Raw genomic sequence first — 21637 nt, forward strand, 5'->3', positions numbered from 1 at the left:
ATGTTATATTTGGAGAAATCATGTGAAAAATGTCTTATATTTCATTGAGGTGGGTTTAAAAACAGAACTTCCTCAAATTTCATCCACCAGGGCATGTGTTTAAGGGTAAGAACATGTACGTGTATAATACAAAACTACAGTTAGTAGAATGACGTTAACAGAAGTTGAGACATTGACATACTTCCCAGAGTTTTGTAATGTAAAACCTTTCTTCAGTCTCTGAGGGTAACAGCTGATGTGGTTACTGTTCACCTCTGAACCACCTGCTGGTAGAAATAAGAGCAACATTCGCTCAATTAATGGAATAAGGAATAAAATTATACAGGAGGGAGAACGGCAGAGTTGACTGTTCACACTAAATAGTTTTTTTTCTTTTTTTAAGTTTAACTACGGAAATTGAAAATGTGGACAGTGATGGTTTCTGAGATGATAAGGTACTCGTATCCGTCCCGAAAATATGGCTACAGACATAGTTTGTTCGACATTCATGGCTGGAGAACATCTGTGGCATCATTAACTACTGATGCTGCTATGTAGGCATGTTTCCTTACGGTGTAATCAACTGATTCAACCTCGAGTATAATCTCACCAAATTAGAACGACATTTAAAATATTTTGCGTAATGGTATATCTACAACTTAAAGGAGTACTCCAAAAATGTAGTACTGCACTTCCATAAAGTTGGGGACTCATATGAGATAAATTAAAGACAGAAAGTTAAAAATCAAAGCAGCAGAGGTCGAGATATCCTGACTCTCTGTTCCAATGATGGATGGTGCACCAAAAACACTGGATACTACATTTCCCATAATGCATCTCCTCTACTGCATCTTTGAAACTTCATGCCACCAGTTTGTAACACAGGCTTTCTGTTATAAATTTAATCTTCTGAAGTTATTTTCTTCCTGAGGACCTTTGAAGGAAAAGTTGAACAGTTTTAGGAAATTCTTATTTAACTATGAATCTACAGCTAGCATCCAATTAGCCTAGCTTAGCATAAAGAGTAGCCCTATGTCTTAAAATATACTAATGTTAGTACGCTGTGTAAAATATGTTCTAACTAACTAACTATCTCCTTATTTTACTCTTACAAACCATATTTCCTAAAATGTTGAGCTAATAACTTTAAGTGTTAAATGGGTGGAGGTCCTGTTAAAACTTAAATAATTCCATTTATATAAACACCAACAACAAAAAAAGATGAATACATGTTTTCTGGTGTACACCTGAGCTAAGATGAATGACAAGCCTGCATGTTTTTTATAATAAGGTGCTGTTTATTTAATCATTTCATTATACACTCTCCTGTAGCTTTGAATTGTAGTATTTACCATGTTTAATACTGACCTCAGCCTCTCCTCCCAGGATTCCTGCACAAAAAAGAGGGCTGTCGCAAACATGAGCAAGCTCCCAGTTAGACTCCACTACCACCTCTGTCCCCAGGGACGTTTGGAAGAGGAAATCAGATTCTGGATTACAGCAATATACTCGTCTTTTTCCCCCCCATATTGGTCTTCTTTTTCTTCTTCTTCTTCTTTTTTTTTTAAAACCCGGGGACAGAGGCTCAATGGGGTTTTAGAGTTGTTGTCTGGTTCAGTCCTGCAAACTGTGAAGTGCTTATCTGTTTTCTTTATACACACTGAATGTCTGGATTAAGTGTTTGATCACTTTAACTATGACAGCAGAGAGACACGACAACATCAGGGGCGCCCCCTGCCCCTCCCCGCGACAAAAAAACGGCTATCCGGTTTAGAGCAGTGTCGTCTCTTCAGTGAAGAGGGTCCCGCTTTGTTCAAGGTTCAGATGGTCTGGGTTTTGACATGGATTGAAACTGGACTGCAGGTGTTTTTGAGAAGTTCCTCAGCTTTTTTTCCCCTGTCAGCATGCCTTTAGACTTGCACAAGCATTGAGCAGGAGTGTTGTAGTAGCTGCCCAGATGTCATCACGGTGCTGGAGATGCAACATGGCATCCCCAAAAAAAAAAAAAAAGCTCTAACAAAAGAAACATTAACAATTACATCTGGACAGCAAGGAAACTCCCTCCAACTAAAGTACAGCTATAACCACTTGGTGCAGACTCCCACAGCAACTTTTGCATTCTTCTTTTTACAACTTTAAGGCAGGAAGTTCCACTTTTTTTTTTTGAAGTAGTGCTCAGTCTTAACTTCATGCCTCCCTGCACAAAACTGGATTTATTTATTTATTTTTTGAAAGTAGAGGACGGGGAGCCTGGAAGTATTCTAATGTCCATCAGGCCTGAAACCACTGAAACCAAAGTCAACACAAGTTGTCCTAATGTGCTGCGCTACGCCATGTAGATGAAGGTGTTTATATCGGTCTCATCCCGCTTTATGTACTTGTGGTCTATCAGCCACTCGATCTGCTCTTTGATCATCTTCTTCTGTGGTAAAAACATGTTCTTTAGGATCTCCACCAGCTCCGTCTGCAGCTGAGCGTTGTTGATGCGCTTCCTCATCTTCATGATCTGGATTATGGCCTCCTGGACGTGGGAACAGAGAAAGGAGGGTGTGGTGAAAAAAAGAAAAACAGATTACATCGCAGCCCTTTTAAATTTACACTTATATAACCATAGATGTTTATTTAAATGGAAGGTGAAACCCTTTATTCACAGTGGGTGTAGTTACATAACGAAAGGAGAGAGCAGCAGTGTCGTAACTCTTATTCATACCTGTGTTCTTAGTATCCTGAGCTGGACGATGCCCTCGTTTTCTTCCTCTCGCATTCGCTCTGTGGTGAGCTGCAGCCGACCAATCAGGTTAATCTTCCCCCTTTTCTGGACCTTTGAGTTTTTTCTGTAAAGTTAAATAATATTTTAAAAAACCACACAAACCAATGCTTTAGGTTAATGTACAAGTCAAGAGTTGTTAAATTAAAGGTTACTTCATTTATACACCTGTGCAATCAGTAAACACTCAAAAAATTCAGAATCATTAAATATGCAAATATTGACAATTTTAAGGGGACTGCATTATATTTTTATTTTTGGACTCCACTAGAGAAGCTCTGCATGGTTCACTGCTCCAAAAAAAAAAATCCTTATTTATTTTATACTGGCCCTTTATGCAGCCCCTCAGTTCAGCCTCTGTCTCGAACAAGCAGGTTTCGCTCCTGTTTCTTTAAGGACCCGCCCCCCTCTCAATGAGCCAACTCTGTTTTGATTGGCCGTTTTTTTTCCTGAAAGTCTGCTGAAAGGCATTCATTTCCTGTAAATTCTTCACAATAAAAGCCTTCCATTTGTTAGTCGTTTAAAAAGCTTTTAATAAATATAAAGGTTGTCATCAGCGGTAACTTAACATGGCTAAACATGAGAGGCTGATCAGACGGGCTGCATAAAAGGGCGGGTAAAAGATAAATTAAGTATAAGAGGGTTTTTAAAAAAACTGTGAATAATGCAAAGCTACTCTAGTGGAGTCCAAAACTAAAAATATAGAGCAGGAAATAAAGATAATAGTTCCCCTTTAATTGAACGTTCCTTACATGAGAGAAAACTCCTGGTTGACGAAGAATAGTGTTCCTTCAGCAAAGTCTTTGGGCGACGACACTATTGGGTCGTACGACAACACCTGCCGCTTGAGTTTGGGAAACGCCACCAGAGACTGCCAGGAAAAAGGAAAAAAAAGTATGATGGTTCAGAGGAAAAAGAAGAACCGCAATTATAAAACTCAGAGCTAACACTAAATCTGTTGTTTAAAAATGTGAACTTGCTGATTGATTTATGACGAAATGGAGCCAAATTGCTGCTAACCTTGGTCCAGTTCATTTAAAAATAAGAAGGACAATTTTATCTTCATAATTTTTCTTATAAATGAGATCTTCACTTTACCCAGAGAGTGCGTCGCAGCTCAGCGTCGGGCAGCTCCGTGGCTAACTTGAGGTTTTCAAAGCTGATCCTCTCCCTGGGCCGCTGGTTCCAGGCAAACAGCACGGCCAGCTGGAAAGTGGTCACCTCCAAGTCATATTGACCCACCTCATTCTTAAAGGTTATCTGGAGAAAGGAGGGATATTTTTCTTCAGTCCACTTTCCCACGTTTATTTCACTGAATCTGATGATTTTGGTGGTGTGGAACAAATTCTAAGCAGGTCCGGTGAGGTCAACTGGAACAATGTGACTTAATTTTAAAGCTTTCCGAGTAATGTAGAGGGTTTCTGTGTCTGTGTGTGTGTGTGTGTGTGTGCACTCACAATGCCGTTGGACATTAGGTGATGCCAGTGAAGCTTCCTGCCGCTGTGGTTTTTCTTATAGAAGTCTTCTACCTCTGGTATCAAATCCTCCAGCTCTGTAGGTAGAGACACAAAGACTTTCTCGCTGCTCCTCGACCACGCTCCAGCATTCAGGATCTTTATGTTGACCGAGTCGGCTGTAGGGGAATGAACAAGGACATATTTGTTACTGAATGAAAACTGCTTATAGTTCTCACACCTCACACTTCATGTTGTAATTATTAAAATAATTTAATATTAGCAAATTCTGTCAAATGTGTCATTATTTTGCTGCGTGAAACTTTGAGTAGTACTGATTTAAAGGAATACTCCAACATTTTGGGAAATAAGTTTGCTTTCTTGCCAAGAATTTGATTAGATTGAAACCACTCTCATGTCTATGGGTAAATATCAAATCAATCAATCAAAGTTTATTGATATAGCACCTTTCACACAAGTCCAATACAATTCCAAGTGCTTGACAAATGCCAAGGATGGTAAATATGGATTGGGAGACTAATGCACACCAAGATGCAAGTCACATAAATTTAAAAAATATGACTTGTGAAATGTAAAAAAGGACAAACTGAATAAGAAAAATAAGATAAAAAAGGAGATACTTAGATTAGCTTAGCATAAAGACTGAAAACAGAGGATAACAGCCAGCAACACATCTTAAGCTCATTAATCAAAAGTTAGATGTTGTTCGTAAAAACAAATTGCAAAGTAAAAATGACAAGTTGTGGATTATTTCGAGCTAACACATGTCAAGAAAGTGAATAAGTGCATTCCCCAAAACGCTAACCTACTCTTTTAAAGTTGTTGTTCTTAAAGATGTTTAAGTACTTTTCTCTGTATGGAATTATTTATAGTGTTTAGTTGACAGATAAACTGAATTAAATGATAAGTCATATGATGGAAAAATACAACTAATTAATACTTTGTATAATTTGTATACAACTTTTGTAAGTATTCACTGGTCACATGCTGCTTAAACGTAATGAAGACTTACTCGCCTGCACCGTGTACATGAAGTAATGTGAGTGAGGTGCACTTGTATCTCTTACCTGGTAAAGCGAGCTTGTTATGTTTATGCATTTCTTTGAACGATTGGTTGAGGTCCTCGGACACTTTGATGTCTTGAAACATCCGGGCCAGCTTGTTGACATAATCAGCTGGCATTCCTACTTCCTGTTAGCACAAATTACAACACAATTTATTGACATTTTTTACTTTTAATTTAATCAAATAAGAACAACTTTTTATGATTAGTAGAAAAGTCAGCAGTTTTCCAGATCGTACCCTGAGCCACTCCACCATGTTCTCCTCGATCTCGCTGTCGGCTGAGATGTCCAGGATGAGTCGGCGGGTCAGGTGGGCTTTGTGGTAGCGCATGAAGACGTCTTTGTTCTGGACGTACTTCAGCACCAGCAGCTGCAAAGAGCGCACAGATAATTAGCTTTTATATTTATCTATTCCTTAAAGAGGAACCATTGAAGGATTTTTGCATCAATTATTTTTACCTGCAACTTTTTCTTATAAAATAGCAAATTGAATCCATTAATCAATAATTCAAAGCACATTTGGAAGATGTCTAACCTATTTCCCCACTTTGAACTACACAAATTTGATTGACTGATTGATTTGTCACCTTCAGCTCCACTGCTAACCACACGGCTAATATAAACAGGGCTAATGACTACGATGTGACAATAAGGTGGAGCGTACCACTTCCTTGAGCTTGGCCTCGATCTCTTCAGAAGTGAGCTTCTTGCTTAGTGGGGTCTTCCTCAAGAGCATGTCGCAGTAGTTGGCCAGCAGCTCTGGACACTTGGACTCCGGTTGAGTTTTTAAACCCACCCTGTAAACACAGGTGAGGAAAGAGAAGTGTATCAGCTACACAATATGTATTACTTTTATAATAAATCAAAGGAAAACATTTATTTCACACGGCCAGGCATCTCTTACCCTTTCTGTTTCAAAGGAAGTTCTAATTTAAATATAGTGGCATCATTCACAACAGCTTTATAAGCCTGCAAAGAGGTTTGAAAAACAGAAGAGCAGTGAGTTAAGAACATATCCTGACAGGTGGATCCCTCAGTGATGGACAAGTTGGTAAGAGTTGAGCTCACTTTGTCTCTCGCCGTCAGGAAGCGCGGATCGTCCTGAAAGGCTTCTTTCACCAGTCGACTGAAGCGGTTAAACAAGGTGAGCAGCTGCTCCACGTATTTCTCAGAGTCCTGTAACGAAGAACAACCAAAAAATATGATGACAGTCTTAAACTTCAATCAACTGAAACGTGGTTGAAAGAGCCACAAACAGCTAATGACCAGAAACTGACTTCAGATCTTATCCTCATCTTGTTGAGAGTTAGATAAAAAGATCAATAACTTAAATATCTTTATATCTTTCAATCAAATTTGTCAATTTGGTGCATCAGTACCAGGAGAAGGCCCGTTTTCATTAAGTGGCCACAGCGGATATCAAAATCCAAACATTCATGATTGCAATTTTAATTATTTGGGGTTAATTTTGGGTTAAAAGGAAATTTGCTCATTTGAAGCGACTTCCTGAAGTGGAGGAATGGAGGCATTTTATGCAATTTAATGCTTCTATTCACATGATGGGTATCAAATGAAGTACTCAATTGGTATCAGTATCACTTTAAAGGTACTTGGATTGGTACTGGTATTGTACTTTTTTAACCTATAAATAATAATCAAAACAAATTGTATTAAAACAGAATTATTATAAATATTTGACTGCATTTAGTGGGTGTATACAGTTAGTTATGTGTGACGCTCACTGAGGTGATTGTCTCTGCGGATGCCACCATATCAGCCAGGCCGGCGCTCATGATGTGCTCCTCCAGGTCCTTCAGCATGGGCTCGATGCCGCTGGGCACTTTGTCCATTAGAGAGAACATGAGATGCAGCTCTGCAATCGAAGGAAAAAAAACACATCATCACTTTCTAGTTAGATTAGGATTGTGAGCTTTGAGAGAGTTCACAGTAAACTACAATTCAACGTACCTGCTACAGACAGATTATTAGCTCTTATAGAGACACTAAAGATGGTCTGGTCTGATTTGATAGGTTTCATAGATTAAATGATTGATCAAACGAGGAAATCTATAGATATTAGATAATGAAAATGTATGATTAAGTGAAGCTCTACAAGGGCAATTTACTTGATGTGTCAAATTGAATGAATGCTAAGCTTTTAGTTGGAAACTGCAGTAAAAAAAACAGAAGAAAATGGGCTACTTTAAAATCCATTACTGTGCATGCCCTTTGTCCACTTTTAAACCGCATGAGCATAGACCACACACACACACACACACACACACACACACACACACACACACACACACACACACACACACACACACACACACACACACACACACAACACACAACACACAACACACAAAACACACACACACACACACACACACACACACACACACACACACACACACACACACACACAAAACTGCATTACTCAACAATGAAGGGTGGTTAATGTATCCTCGAAACTGAGCAGAAGACAATTATGAAAATGTTCCTCACTTTATTCTCAAAACTTAATCTGAGGATATTTTTACATTTGAATCATAAAAGTTATCTTGGAAAGAAAAATAAATGTTGCTATGATGTTCATAAGCTACTTTTAAGACATCTAAGTGTGTTTTAAACTGAACTGAAATGTATGTGCACAAAGAATGTGGACTGATGTTTTACAAATTATTGTTAAGTGTGTATATTCTATAAAAATATTGCATGTTTCCAGCACATAATAATAAATGATGACTGAAATGTGTCCAAAAACTGTCAAATACTGAACCTACAATCTTATACTAACTGTCTGATTTGATGAAAATAAAAACATTTGAGAGTAAGGTATCAAAAAATTCACCCAGCTCTTGCATCATTTTTGACACAACGATTTTGTTGAGGATGAAAGTGACGAGGTGACTTTAAAGCCACTTTAATATTTAAAAACCCCAAATCCTGGTCTGGTTTCCCCCAAATGTCTGAGGTCCTATTTCCTGTTTTAATATCTTCCACTCAAGTCATTTAATAAAATAAGAAAGTGTTTTATCTATTCTTTACCAACGTACTTGATTGTGGGTTCATGCTTATGTTATTATTGAAAATGATGATTATATAATGATCTTTTTAACTGTTTAAATTTAAAATTAAAGCAGAAACCCTCTCTAAGTAATGACTGCTCAGTCTAATCAGATTAATAATACTACTAATAATAAACATTATTCATAGTGCACATTTCATTTAAGGGATATAGCTCAAAAAATGCATAAAATGTAGAGAAAAAATACATAAAAATTAAAATAAGATTAGTAAAGCCGGTCAGATCACGCGTGGTGGCGACACACATTGATGTTGGACAGATGCTAGACAAGAAAGGTTTGGTCAGGTCTATTTCCTGGTGCAAACCTGAGCTGGCTGAGCCTTTGGTGGGAGCAGTCCTGCCGTACTCACTCTCTGTCTCATTTCGTTTGATCATGCCGGGGCACTCGGCTAAGATGGTCTCCTTAAATGATGTTACCAGTGCATTCACGCAACACTCCATTAACTGGGTAGACAAAAAAAACACAAACACACAGGAAACAGAAGGAAAACAATTCAGTAGAAATACATGAGAGACGGAGTGTGTGCAGAAATGAAAAATAACATTCTAATATATTGGGGAAATGGACTTAAATGTCTTAATTACAAGAGTGAGATGAGAATATTGCTTTAATTTTTATGATTTTCTTTTACTAACAATTTATCAACAACAGTTTAAACATCCATCATGTATATCTAATACAGTTGATGACTTAAAAAGATACATTAACTGATTTTTTTTGGCCACTTGGGGGCAGCAGAAACATCAAAATATCACCCATCATAAAACATAGCATATATATCAGATGATTAGTTGAATTTGTTAGCATACAGCTGCTTATTTCCACATGTAGTAGTTATGGAGCAACGTTATTATTCATTCGAAGTCGTGTTTCTGTCCACCTGCTGATTTTAAGTCCAATATTCACTCTCTTTCAGCTCTGTTTTTACTCTCTAACAACTCCTGAGGGAAATATCTGGATCTGTAGCTACTAAATGCTTCACTATATTCACCAAATAGTCTACAGCTAACTGTGTCTGTTTGCCTGTTTGGTGCTGAGCAGGTATCGTACAGAAAGTTTTTTAAGAGCTTTTTCTCTCTGCGACAGCGAACTAAAACAGTAAATTTGAAGTCGGACAGCTACACAGTGAGCTAAAACTCATTTTTAGATACTTAAAGTGCAAAAGTGAGATTGATATCTGTCTTCTAATCTCTGTTAAAAAGAAAAGAAATAAGCGTATTTCCTCAAAATCAACAATTACACTTACACACTTCTTAAAATACGTATAAAAAAATAAATTAATAACCTATAAAATAAAATTTAAATTTACAAAAAGAATATAACAATGTGCGTACAAGAGAAATTGCAGTTACACAACGGCAAACCCAAAACAATGGAGTTACTGACTCAGCTGCAGTCTGTATAACAAGCCGTGTGTGTGTGCGTGCGTGTGTGTGTCATACTACTCACTGCTTGTACAGAGTTACAGTCACGTCTCGTCTCCAGGTATCGCAGTGCACGTTTCTCCTCTTCCCTCAGCTTTGAATCAGCCTGGTAGGAAATACACGTCAACATTTATGCACATTTATTTCACATTTCACATAAAACTCGCAGCATCGCTCAGAGAAACCCTGATTTAGATTTTTATTAGTTTACACATATACAAATAATACAGATTATATATATGTAAGCAACATAAGATGTGATGAAGAAGTGCAAAAACCCCTCAGGGGGCTTATTCTAGGCACTCTCTAGTGCAAGGGTTACATTAATCAAAGAAAAAAAAAGAAAACTGAGATTATTAAAAGGAAGATCAAAAGAGAGATTAAGATTTCACAAGATAAGATATTTACATATGTGCAGTACAACTGCATGAAGAAAACTAAAACTAGGAGTAGTGGGGTTGTTTACAAACATAATCCATCAAATTGTTTTTCTTTTTTTTTAATAGTGCAATTATTTTATGATTTGTGTATTTTGTTTGTTTTTGTATGTTTTGTACATTGTATGTAACTTTATACTTTTTTTCTTTCTCTCTGTTACTGAAAGCCTGATGAGGGACGGGAGTTTTTTTTAGTTATTTTATTAACATTTCCACGTTTCATCTTGTTATTGGTTTGTCTTCTGATTATCTCTTTTTTTAAACCTAGTTTTAGTCTAGCTTTTTATTAAACTTTACTCTTTTATTTCATTTGACTTTTTAATCTATTTTTACTTCGTTTTTAATCTAACTTTAAAAAAAAACCATTTTCTCTTATTTTAATTTGTTGATTTATTTATTATTTTCTCTTATTTTACTTTATTTAAACATTTTATGCTTTTTTAAGTATATATTTATCTTATGTTTTCTTGCATGCATTGGTCAACTGTGAAGCACTTTGAACTATGTTAATCTGTATGAAAGGTGCTATATAAATGAAGTTTGATTGTTTGAGTTGGAGTTGGAAACTATCAATAGCAATAATCTGTGTATGCAGAACATCAGTACTTCAATTTATTTGTAAGGAGTGGAAGTGAAACTATGTTAACTTGCATTGCCCCTATCAAATAAACTGTGCAAAAACTTTCCAAGATGAAAAATGAGACCTGCAGACACCTATCTACACTCACCACCTTAACATATTACACACAGTATTTAACCCTTAAACCAAACTGACACAACGCTTCTGCTTTGTTTAAGTACGAGAGGAGGAGTGAAAAGAACGACCCTGATCCTGTTTTTCTCATGTGATTCATCCAGCTGGCTTATTGCCAAGATCATCCTGAACAGGGAATACAAGCTTTTTAAGTCTCAAGTTTCTGCTTTGTGTAGTAAAAATTTGAGGGCAGAGCAGCGTTTACTATATTTACTACAAACTGAACTGAAGGTGTGAGCAGAGAGAACACTGGGAGACAGATAGAGACCTAAGAACGGTTGAAAGAAGTGATTATAAAACAGTTTGAACAGGGACAAGAAATTACTGCCTCTCCAGCTCTTTTATACTATCAACTGCTTGATAATTATTATAAAATGTTAGTTATATCTCATCTTTATGGCATTGCTTTCCACATTTGACTGGATAGAAAGCAGCTAGAAAATAACAATGATCAACAAAGAACATGCACGAAATAAGATTTTACATACATGTAGTAAAATTATACATATTATTACATTATATGAACTAGAGGATGAAATCGCTAAACTGTTTTAGTTTAAGTAGTTGGTTGGAAGAATTAATTGATTTAATTGGGGTGGAAAGAGCAGCCGCTACACTAAGACGCTTTGATCCGGACCTGGAGGGTCTGTGGGATACAGTAAGGTCATATTTAAACTCCTTACCGGATTATGTGTGATGGCATAGGTTTCTAAGGATCTGTTATATCATCAACTGACCGATAATTATTATAAAATGTTATTTATATCTCATCTTTATGGTGTTGTTTTCCCCGACTGGAAAAGAGCATGCATGAAGGAAGATTTTCCATGAATGTACTAAAGTTATACCGCTATAAAAAGGTCATGACTAATGAGACAAAGGAGCTCTATATTGTCAGTGTTAACTTTTATGAAACTCCTAAGAAGTGCTCGGAGCAAAGAGGCAATTTTAGGGAAGTGGTCACACATTGCACTGAAGGATCACTTGATACACTCTGGACCACTTTTTCCTGTGTATGTTCACTAGAATAAAAATAATAAAAAAGCATCTGTAGAACGGTGAATAAACTCTAAATGTCACCGAACTCTTGTATGATCAGAATTAGTTAAGAACACATTGGGATCTATCTAATGACCAACGTTTTTTTTTTAAAAAGGTGGATGTTATAAGTAAATGCTTCAGTCTACACCTTTTTACTCATAAACTGCTTTAATTATTTATTTATTTATTCACTTTTTCCCTTTTGGTTTGCCACTATTTCTAAGGGAGATGAAGAAAATAAGGACATATGATTATACACTTTATTTATAAGTGTGTATTTGAGTTTAATGACAGACAGAAATAAACTTAACTAAACTAAATTTGATCAATAAATTATTTGACCCTATTAACAGGAATCCAGCATGAAATAAGAGGAAGTCTTGAGTGTGTGCTCTGGGGAAAGACTAACTAGTGTTAACAAAAAAGGAAACATGAGACTTTTTTTTTGTGAATGCACCCAAAGAGCAAAAAGATTCAGTTCTTCTTAATAAATCCAAGACTCATACTCACATATTTCATGTAATTTTGGACTCCGTTTTGTTGGAGATAGGCAGGCGCCTGCGTTCTGTAGAACCTCTCGGTTGAGTCCATGTACGCCTTCTCAAAGTTGTCCCTGTAGATCTGCAGCTTGTCGTCAGGGTTGGAGCATAAGTTCACTGCTCAGAGGAACATAAAAATCATCATATCAACAATCATAAAGAGATATAGAGAGAAGAGCTGCATCGATTTGTCAAATTTAATATCTTGATGATCAATTACTAATTTTTAATGTTTTTTTTAAAGAGAAAAAGTCAAAATTCTCTGATTCCAGCTTCTCAAATGTGAATATTTTCTGGTTTAGTTAGTCCTCGATGACAGTGAACTGAATATCTTTAGCTTGTGTGCTGATGGTCAGAAGAATAGGAGACATTTCATGGCAACTAACCCAGAAAATAATCCACAATAATTAATCAATAATAAAAAATATAATCATTAGTTGCAGCCCTAATAGACGGATCAATAAAGAAAAAGTATGTTATTGAACTAAGCTACGCACCTGGTTTAAATATGTAAATGTGGAAGGTTAGATCAACAAAGACCACAGATCCGCGGAAGGTGTTACAACTTGATATAATAAGTTGCCTAAAAAGGTACCAACAAATAAACATGGTCTTTGATATAATTAATCATCCTTAGACACAAAAATATATACTCTATGTGATGACAGAAAACCGTCCTGGTCCTAGAAGCTTCTCTGTGTGCAGATATCAGAACAACAATGTGTGACTAGGTGTGTTTCTAACCGTAAGACTCTCGCACTCCAATGACCAGCTGGGAATCAAAGGCCTCTCCGAGCCTCTCAGCGTGGACGAGCTTCATGGCACTATCTTGTAGCCTGTTCTTAATGTTGGAGAAGATGGACTCGTTCCATGTGTCCAGCATCAGCTGTAGAGAAAAAGCAGTATTATCATATATGTGGGTCAGTGATAATTAAGGGTTGGCATGATGAGCAACTTAAAAATATCTTACAATATAGTCTTAAAAGCAGCATCAGGTTTGTTTGAATGTACATTTTTGTATTCTTGTTGGTTTTATGTTATTTAAAATGAAATTTGCACCATTTTTGACCAAAAGTAAGACTGAATGTTCCTGAAAATGTCAAATGGTGTAACCACTAAAGAATGATAAATATTACACATTTTATCCACCTACAGTGTATTTAAGTGGACTTATACTAATAATTACTTCATTTAAAATAAATGTAAATGTTTCCTGATCTCTACGATTCCCCAGAAGAAATGTAATATTTAGAACAATTGTATTCCATTACCTTTATCTAATATAAAAAGTTATAATGTAAGATCATGCCAAACTAGTTGATGTGGTGTTTTATTGAGAATTTAGTGTTTTTAAGCAAGTTGAATTATTTGGTACAAAGTTTTTATGGTTACACCACTTAGACATTTTTGCCACAATCCTCTAATATATTCTCTCAAAAAGGATTAAAAGCAGAAATTTGATGCTGGGTCCACAAAAAAAGAATGTGTGCAAGTTATTCATAAATGTATTTTCACATTTTAACCCCTTTAAATTTGACTAAACCCCGTGACTCGTCCTCACCTTGCGGACGATGCTGTCTTCCACATTGGACTTCTTGTTGCTGCCCTGTTTGCCCATCAGAGTGATCTCCAGCTGGCAGAAAGGCTTCGGCAAGATGTCACACTGTGTGAAGAACTTCCTCCACTCGACAATGTAAGCTTTGAGCAACGCCGTGTCATCCTGGTGACTCAACACCCGCTAAAAAAAAGAGTGAGAAAAATGTTAGGGTGAGGTAAATTTAACAAATACTATTAAACTCCTGCTCAATCTAAAGCCAGTAATAATAACTTTATTTGTATAGTATCGGAGCGTATTGCAAAGTTAAAAAAGGTCTGTTTTTCCAAGTAATTTCTTCTGTTTTTCGGAGTAGAGGGTAGGTGCTATGATGCGTGCCCCTCTCCACACAGCTGCCGCAGACCATTTCATGACACTGTGATATACGGAGAAAGTACAGGAGTACATCACAGGGAGTTCACCTCTGCTTGAGACCAACTATGACTTTCATATTACCGTAAAAACCAGTGAATAAGACATAAAAGTGAGGTGCATCGTATACACCAATGTGTCCTATACAGCAGTAAAATACAGAGAGAGGTTGGATCCGGATATGATTATAGGTATGTAAAGGCCGTCCACACTAAGAACGATAACTATAACTTTAAACATAACGATGTGAGCGTCCACACTTATGAACTATAACCTCCTATAAACAGCAGTGTCAGGCACGCTGAAGTATTTTCGGAACACTAGTTGCTGTGATGTTTCAATATTTACAGACCAAACTGATGTTGAAGCGCGGAGTGCAAAAGCGCGACTCGGGTCCACCATATTGGTTAAAATGTGATTAGATGTTCAGCTCTGATGCTTTTTTTTTGTTGCTTTTTCTGGTGTAACAGCAATACGTTTCTGTAGATTAGGAGCAGCAATGGTAGATTTACGTTACTTGCAGGTGAAAGCTTCTCACAGGATTTTGAAGTATCGCGTTAATTCAGAAAAAAAATGACTCCAAAAAATAGAAAAAATTACTTTTTTTCAAATGAATGCAATACACTTCTGTAGTATAGCACCTCTCATAGAAGAAATGCAGCTCAAAGTGCTAGAAACTACATACAGTAAGTGCTTCACATTAAAAGTGAACTAATGGGGGGAATGTGGGAACACCAAGAGTGAAGTCTAGACATGAAACAGCATCATGGTACATTGTGGTCTTACTGCTTGTGCTTGTTTGATAAAATCTAAGATGTCCTCTTTCAGGGCCTGGTGGATCTTCGCCGGACCTTTGTCATCCCACAGGCATACAGCATGGACGTCTCTGTGGAAGCAAAGGAGGGGAAAAAAATACACAAAAACAACGTCACCTGCCTGAAATCGCTGCCGACCAACAGGCAGGGTTTTAATGAACGAGCCGAAGAACGGAAACTTTACGATAAACTTACGAGAATAAGTCGAACCATTGTTGTTTGGTGACGGACTCCTGCCGTAGCAGCTTCAGCACTATGGGACGCATCAGGTCCCATTTATCCTCAAACTGAAGGGAGCCTTTGTTCTGGAAGTAAGATAAGTGGGAAGTGAGTGAGTTTCATGAAGTGAAATTGTTCATCAAACATGTGAAATATTATGAACACAGGAGAAACACTACATATATTAGGGTCTATTACGACATATCACTGACTATCAACTTAATTTTATTTCCAATTTAACACTTTTAAATCGTATTAAACTGCCTATTTTATTTTGTCATGTGTTACTTTTATACATATTTTGTCCAAAATGTGCCAATGCATATATATTTTAAAGTTAAATAGGGAGCATTTTATGGTAGCTTGATCATTTTTCTTAATTCAAGTTTAATATATGCTGTTTTTTTGTGCTGTGTGATTTTCTTTTAATTCATAGCAAATTATAATTATTACATTCTCAGTGTAGTTCACTGTTTCAGAGCACTCACGTCATTTTACATCATAAAGTTTATTGTTAAACTGTAAATTATCACGGCCTCCATTACATATCTTTTTCACAAGTAACATTATCAGCCAGCCAATATATTGATATCGGAATATTTTTGCTCCCTAACATCGTTATCGGCTCAAGACTTGATTTTGTTCATTGTCACTTTAATAATAACAGATTTGACACTCATTTGATCGAGGGGTGAAAAACTGACAGAAAAAAAGGAATAAATGAATACAGAAACTTGCAGAGCCTCACAGTCACCAGATCTCAACTAAATTGATCATCATCAACTTTGAGAATCTTTATTCTATTATCTTTTCTGATCTGGAGGCAACATCATTTTATGTCCCCTGTCTGTATGAGACACAAAATATTTTTTCAATACAAAAAAAAAAGGAGCAATATACTTGCTGTTGCCCACCAGTGTAAGTTTAGGTGGATAAAGATTGAAGCAGAGCTGACACAAGTACTTAATTAATCAATTTAAATTAGATTTCAGCTATCCTGATAACTGATTAATCATTCAAATATTTTTTTAAGCTTCTCATGTGCTGCTTTTCTTTATCTTATGTGATATTAATGGTAATATCTTTGTTCTTCTGTTGTACTGTTGGTTGGATAAAACGAGCGTGCTCAAGTTCATGTTGTCACCTTGGACTTGGAGACACTGTGATAAGGATTTTAAACTATTTGTTAAACAGTATGCATATGAAAAAAAACCCACCTAAGCCGGGACCAAGTCAAGACCGGGACCAAACCAATGCAAAACTTTTTTAGATTATTACTGTAATCATAATATACAGGTATATCTGTGATAAGTCAATATCGGCAGAGCTTTATATTCTATTATAACTTTGTAGCGTCCGTCTCGGTTTTGTTTGCAATAAAAATGAATAAAGACTTTAACAGTGAAATCAGTGGAAGCCGGAAGTTTATAAGGAGCTTCTTCTCAGACAATAGTAGGTCATTGTTGCTCAGCTGATGAAGTCTCCTCATTGTATTCTGCTGCTGTGTATCTGTATTCAATGTTTTGTATGAGTTAGTGTATGTTTTTTAATGTCTCAGTTAATATAGTTGTAATATATAAAAGGCTCAATGATGTTTTTTTGTGTCCATGTGGTTTAGTCAAATTTAAAAGGGGTTAAAATGTGAAAGCCCAGCTCTACCGACAACTCAGGTCGTCTGTATTGTAATATTATAATTAGGGCTGGGTATTGTTTATAAAATCACAATACTAGTACCAATTCAAGTACCCTTAAAGTTATACCAGTACCAGTTGAGTATCTTGTGAATAGAAGCAATGAAATGCCAGCCTTATGCCACATTACAATACTACAATAACCAAAACATAAGATGATAAGATATATCACAATATCGATATAATATAGTGCAACCCTTCCTACAAATATAATGTTTATATTGACTTATTTTTATTTTGTTTGCATGTAATACTCCTAAGTTATTATTTGGTAGTTTGTTTCCTGTAAATATATTTAATTTCCACCACATGATTGATCTGTAATGCGGATATACAGTAATGACAAAGTAGATATAGGCAAATACTAGACACAGCTAGGACAGTGTGGTAAATTCAGAAAATGACATTATTTTACTATAATGGAGCCTTTAAAACTAAGAAAAGACAACACTCATGCCATATTACAATACTACTATAACCAAAATATAAGATAATATCCAGTCTGTATCATGACATCGATGTAATATTGATAAATTGCCCAACCCTACCTATAACAATAGTGTTTATAATGAATATAGAGGGACTTATTTTTTATTTTAGTTTGTATTTATTACTCCTAGTTGCTGTCAATATATTTAATTTCCACCACAGGATTGATCTGTAATGTGGATATAATGACAAAGTGGGTAAAAGCAATAGTAGACACAGCTAGGACAGTGTGGTCATTTAAGAAAATTACACTATTTTACTATAATAAAGCCTTTCAAATTAAGAAAAACACTTGTGCCATATTACAATACTACAACATCCAAAATATAAGAAGATATCCAGTCTATATCACAATATCGATTTAATATTGCCCAACCCTTCCTACAACTATATAATGCATATAGATAGACTTTTTTGTATAATGTTTGTATTTAATACTCCTAGTTATTATTTGGTAGTTTATTTCTTTATGTCCACATGTGATTGATGTAAAACATGCACAAAAAACACCACCAGTCTGCTCCTTCTACCTGATGTAAACACAATATTGATATAATATTTATATATTGCCCAGCCTTCCCTAAAGTTACAATGTGTATAATGCATGTATATTGACTTTTTTAAAATTGTGTTTGCATTTAATACTCCTAGTTATTATTCGGTAGTTTATTAACTGTAAATATCTTATTAATTTCCACCACATGATTGATGTTAAACACCAGTCTGCTCCTTCTACCTGATGTAAACACATTTTGTGTGCGTCTCCTCCTCCTCTTCTTCTTCTTTGCTTGACAATATAAAACTCACACGCCTATCTCAGCTAAACTCAATTAGAAAGAAGGATTAAACCTCACTTTAGCTGCACAAAAACTACTACAACAATCTCTTTTTTTTTTATTTTCTTGGTAGCATTTAGCTCCTATTTTTTAAGGAGCAGCTGCAGATCTCTCTCCACCACTCACTGACACATGATAGCAGATTTACAGACACTTAATACATCATTTAAGCCTCTCTCACCCTCCTTTCCTTTTGCTGTTTTTAAGCCAGCTAGCCCTTTGAGCAACAACAACAAAAAATCACTGACAAGAAGCAAGCTAATGTTAGCACAAGATGCAACTTATGCTGCTAAAGTCACCGCTGACAGCAGCAGCAGCAGCAGCCTCCACCACCACCACCTCCTCCTCCACCACCTCCTCCTCCTCCTCCTCCTCCTCCTGCTGCAGACAGGTGCAACATGTTGTGTGCACAGGTGAGAGGTAAAGGCCGACATCACGCCGCCACACTGGAGGTGACACGAATCAGCTACTTGTTTTTCTAAATGCACATAAATTGAATTGAAGTGGAGCTCCCTTACCTTAAGCAAATTAGACGTCGCCATGTTCCCTCAACTTATCCTCACGGGAAATCTCGCGAGAACTGGTGGTGGCGTGTGTGAGTATGTGTGACTGGTGTGAGTGTGTATGCAAATGTAAAAACAATTTTGACCATTTTTTTTTTACATTTGAGAGTTTTAAAAACACACTGTACATATTTATTATAGCTGGACTTTATCCTAGTGTGACCCACAGTATACAAAAATGAAAATAAAACAAGTTAAAACTCATTTTATAACATTTTTGTGCAGCTGAGACACATTTTTGTAAATGCAAATGTCCAAATAGTGATTGTGAATGTCTTTTTTCCCGATACATAAATAGAATACTTTCTACATTAAGTATTAATCAAACATTCATTAAGAGTTACTATGAGCCAGAATATGAATCACGTCATCAATTAGAAATCAGGGTCAGATTTTAACCCATTTTTTACATTTGAGAGTTGTAAAAACACACTACACATATTTATTATAGCCGGACTTTATCCTAATGTGACCCACAGTATACAAAAATGAAAATAAAACACGTCATTTTGTAACATTTTTGTGCAGCTGTGACACATTTTTGTATATGCAAATGTCCAAATAGTGATTGTGAATGTCTTTTTTCCCGATAAATAAATAGAATACTTTCTACATTAAGTATTAATCAAACATTCATTAAGAGTTATTATGAGCCAGAATATGAATCACGTCATCAATTAGAAATCAGGGTCAAATTTTAACCCATTTTTTACATTTGAGAGTTTTAAAAACACACTACACATATTTATTATAGCCGGACTTTATCCTAATGTGACCCACAGTATACAAAAATGAAAATAAAACATGTCATTTTGTAACATTTTTGTGCAGCTGTGACACATTTTTGTATATGCAAATGTCCATATAGTGATTGTGAATGTATTTTTTCCCACATAAATAAATATAATATACTCTACATTAGGGATTAATTAAACATTCATTAATGACTGACAGCGAATTTATGAATGTAAATTGGTGTAGAGACTAATTATGAGTCAGAATATGAACAGTATGTGACAACCTCAGTAATCACCATCAGCTTTCTGACAATGTTAATAAAAACCCAAAAATATACAAGCTTCATAAAAAGAAGAATTTAGAATACAATCACAGCCTTTAGAAATATATTTTGACCTTAACTTTCCACACTGTCGGGGTAACATGTTAGACAGAGTTAGTTACAGATATTGGAGTGAAGCTGGAGCCAATAAAACAATATTTATACAGAGTCAAGGACAGATACTGTTTCCTACTATCGGTATATTGTGTTTGTTATCATTCTTTCTCTGTCAGACAATCTCGGTCAAATGCTTTCCCACACCAGCAGGAAGATTTTTAACCTTCATACCAAGATAACAAGTGCATTTGGTCCACAGAAGACAGAGATACCACACTGAAGGTTGAAATGTGAAGGTGAACAAATGAAAAGCTAGATTCAGTAAAGGTTTCAAAAAATCCTACATAAGTAAAAGTACTGCAGTGTTATGAGCTTGATGTAGTTAAAGTACTACAGTAAAAGTACTGCAGTATTATGAGTGATGTAGTATGCAGTATTACAGTAAAAGTACTGCAGTATTATGAGTGATGTAGTATGCAGTATTGCAGTAAAAGTACTGCAGTATTATGAGTGATGTAGTATGCAGTATTACAGTAAAAATACTGCAGTATTATGAGTGATGTAGTATGCAGTATTACAGTAAAAGTAGTGGTTTGGTCCCTCTGACTGATATATTATTATATATGACATCATTAGATTATTAATAGTGAAGCATCAGTGTTAGAGCAGCATGTTACTGTTGTAGCTGCTGGAGGTGGAGCTAGTTTACACTACTTTATATACCTGCTAGCTAGTTTAGTCCAATGGTTCCCAACCTAGGGGTGGGACCCCTCCAAAGGGTCAGCAGATAAATGTGAGGGGTGGCGAGATGATTGATGGGTGAGGAAAGAAGAAAAAACAAAGTTCTGAGACACAAATCTGTTTTCAGTTTTTTTACTTTTTCTCTAATCTTTGATTTTTAGTGAAATATTGGATCATTTGAACATTTATTGAAATGAAACCATGTGAGAAGTTTAGAAGGAAAAAAAAAATCACTATTTGTTGGAGTTGTTAACAACTCATAGACATCTGAAATGTGAGCCAGACTAAACACTGCTTTTTGTAAGACTGGTTTCATCTTTAACAATGTGTTGTATTTTAAAAGCTTGTGTCAAATCTTCATCTCTGAAGTCACTAAAGCTGTTAAACAAAATGTAGTAGAAAGTAAAAAGTTAAATATTTCCCTCTGCAACTTTGTTTAGCACCTTCTTAAACAATAAAACTGTTTACATTATTATATATTGATTAATAAATCCCCCCTTTTTTAAAAAAAATGTATCATCAGCACCAAGTTTGACTGCACGGCGCTGACGTCACTCATCATTTCCCCTTTAACCAATCAGAGCGCAGAGGGCGTATCTACGTAGCAGCACGAGGCTAGATTGACTGC

At 36.0% G+C, this 21637-nt stretch overlaps 1 protein-coding gene across 2 annotated transcripts; it reads right to left on the bottom strand.

Moving 5' to 3' along the window:
* Positions 1 to 1264: 1264 nt before the first annotated feature.
* cul5b (cullin 5b) lies at positions 1265 to 19130 on the bottom strand. 2 transcript variants are annotated; one of them, XM_062432699.1, is made up of 19 exons: positions 19107 to 19130; positions 15549 to 15658; positions 15325 to 15424; positions 14134 to 14310; positions 13317 to 13458; positions 12544 to 12689; positions 9827 to 9907; positions 8727 to 8820; positions 7028 to 7158; positions 6354 to 6461; positions 6190 to 6254; positions 5950 to 6082; positions 5524 to 5655; positions 5289 to 5412; positions 4204 to 4379; positions 3845 to 4006; positions 3499 to 3617; positions 2690 to 2813; positions 1265 to 2500 (listed from the first exon to the last, which is right to left on the bottom strand). In XM_062432699.1, the coding sequence occupies exons 1-19, from the start codon at positions 19128 to 19130 to the stop codon at positions 2306 to 2308; spliced, it is 2343 nt and encodes a 780-aa protein (XP_062288683.1). In that variant the 3' UTR covers positions 1265 to 2305. The 2 variants fall into 2 exon arrangements, with proteins under 2 accessions (XP_062288683.1, XP_062288682.1); XM_062432698.1 differs by having other exon boundaries at positions 8682 to 8820.
* Between the last annotated feature and the right edge of the window lie 2507 nt (positions 19131 to 21637).

This window comes from Scomber scombrus, chromosome 14 (assembly GCF_963691925.1).
Source record: "Scomber scombrus chromosome 14, fScoSco1.1, whole genome shotgun sequence".
NCBI classification, from domain to species: domain Eukaryota; kingdom Metazoa; phylum Chordata; class Actinopteri; order Scombriformes; family Scombridae; genus Scomber; species Scomber scombrus.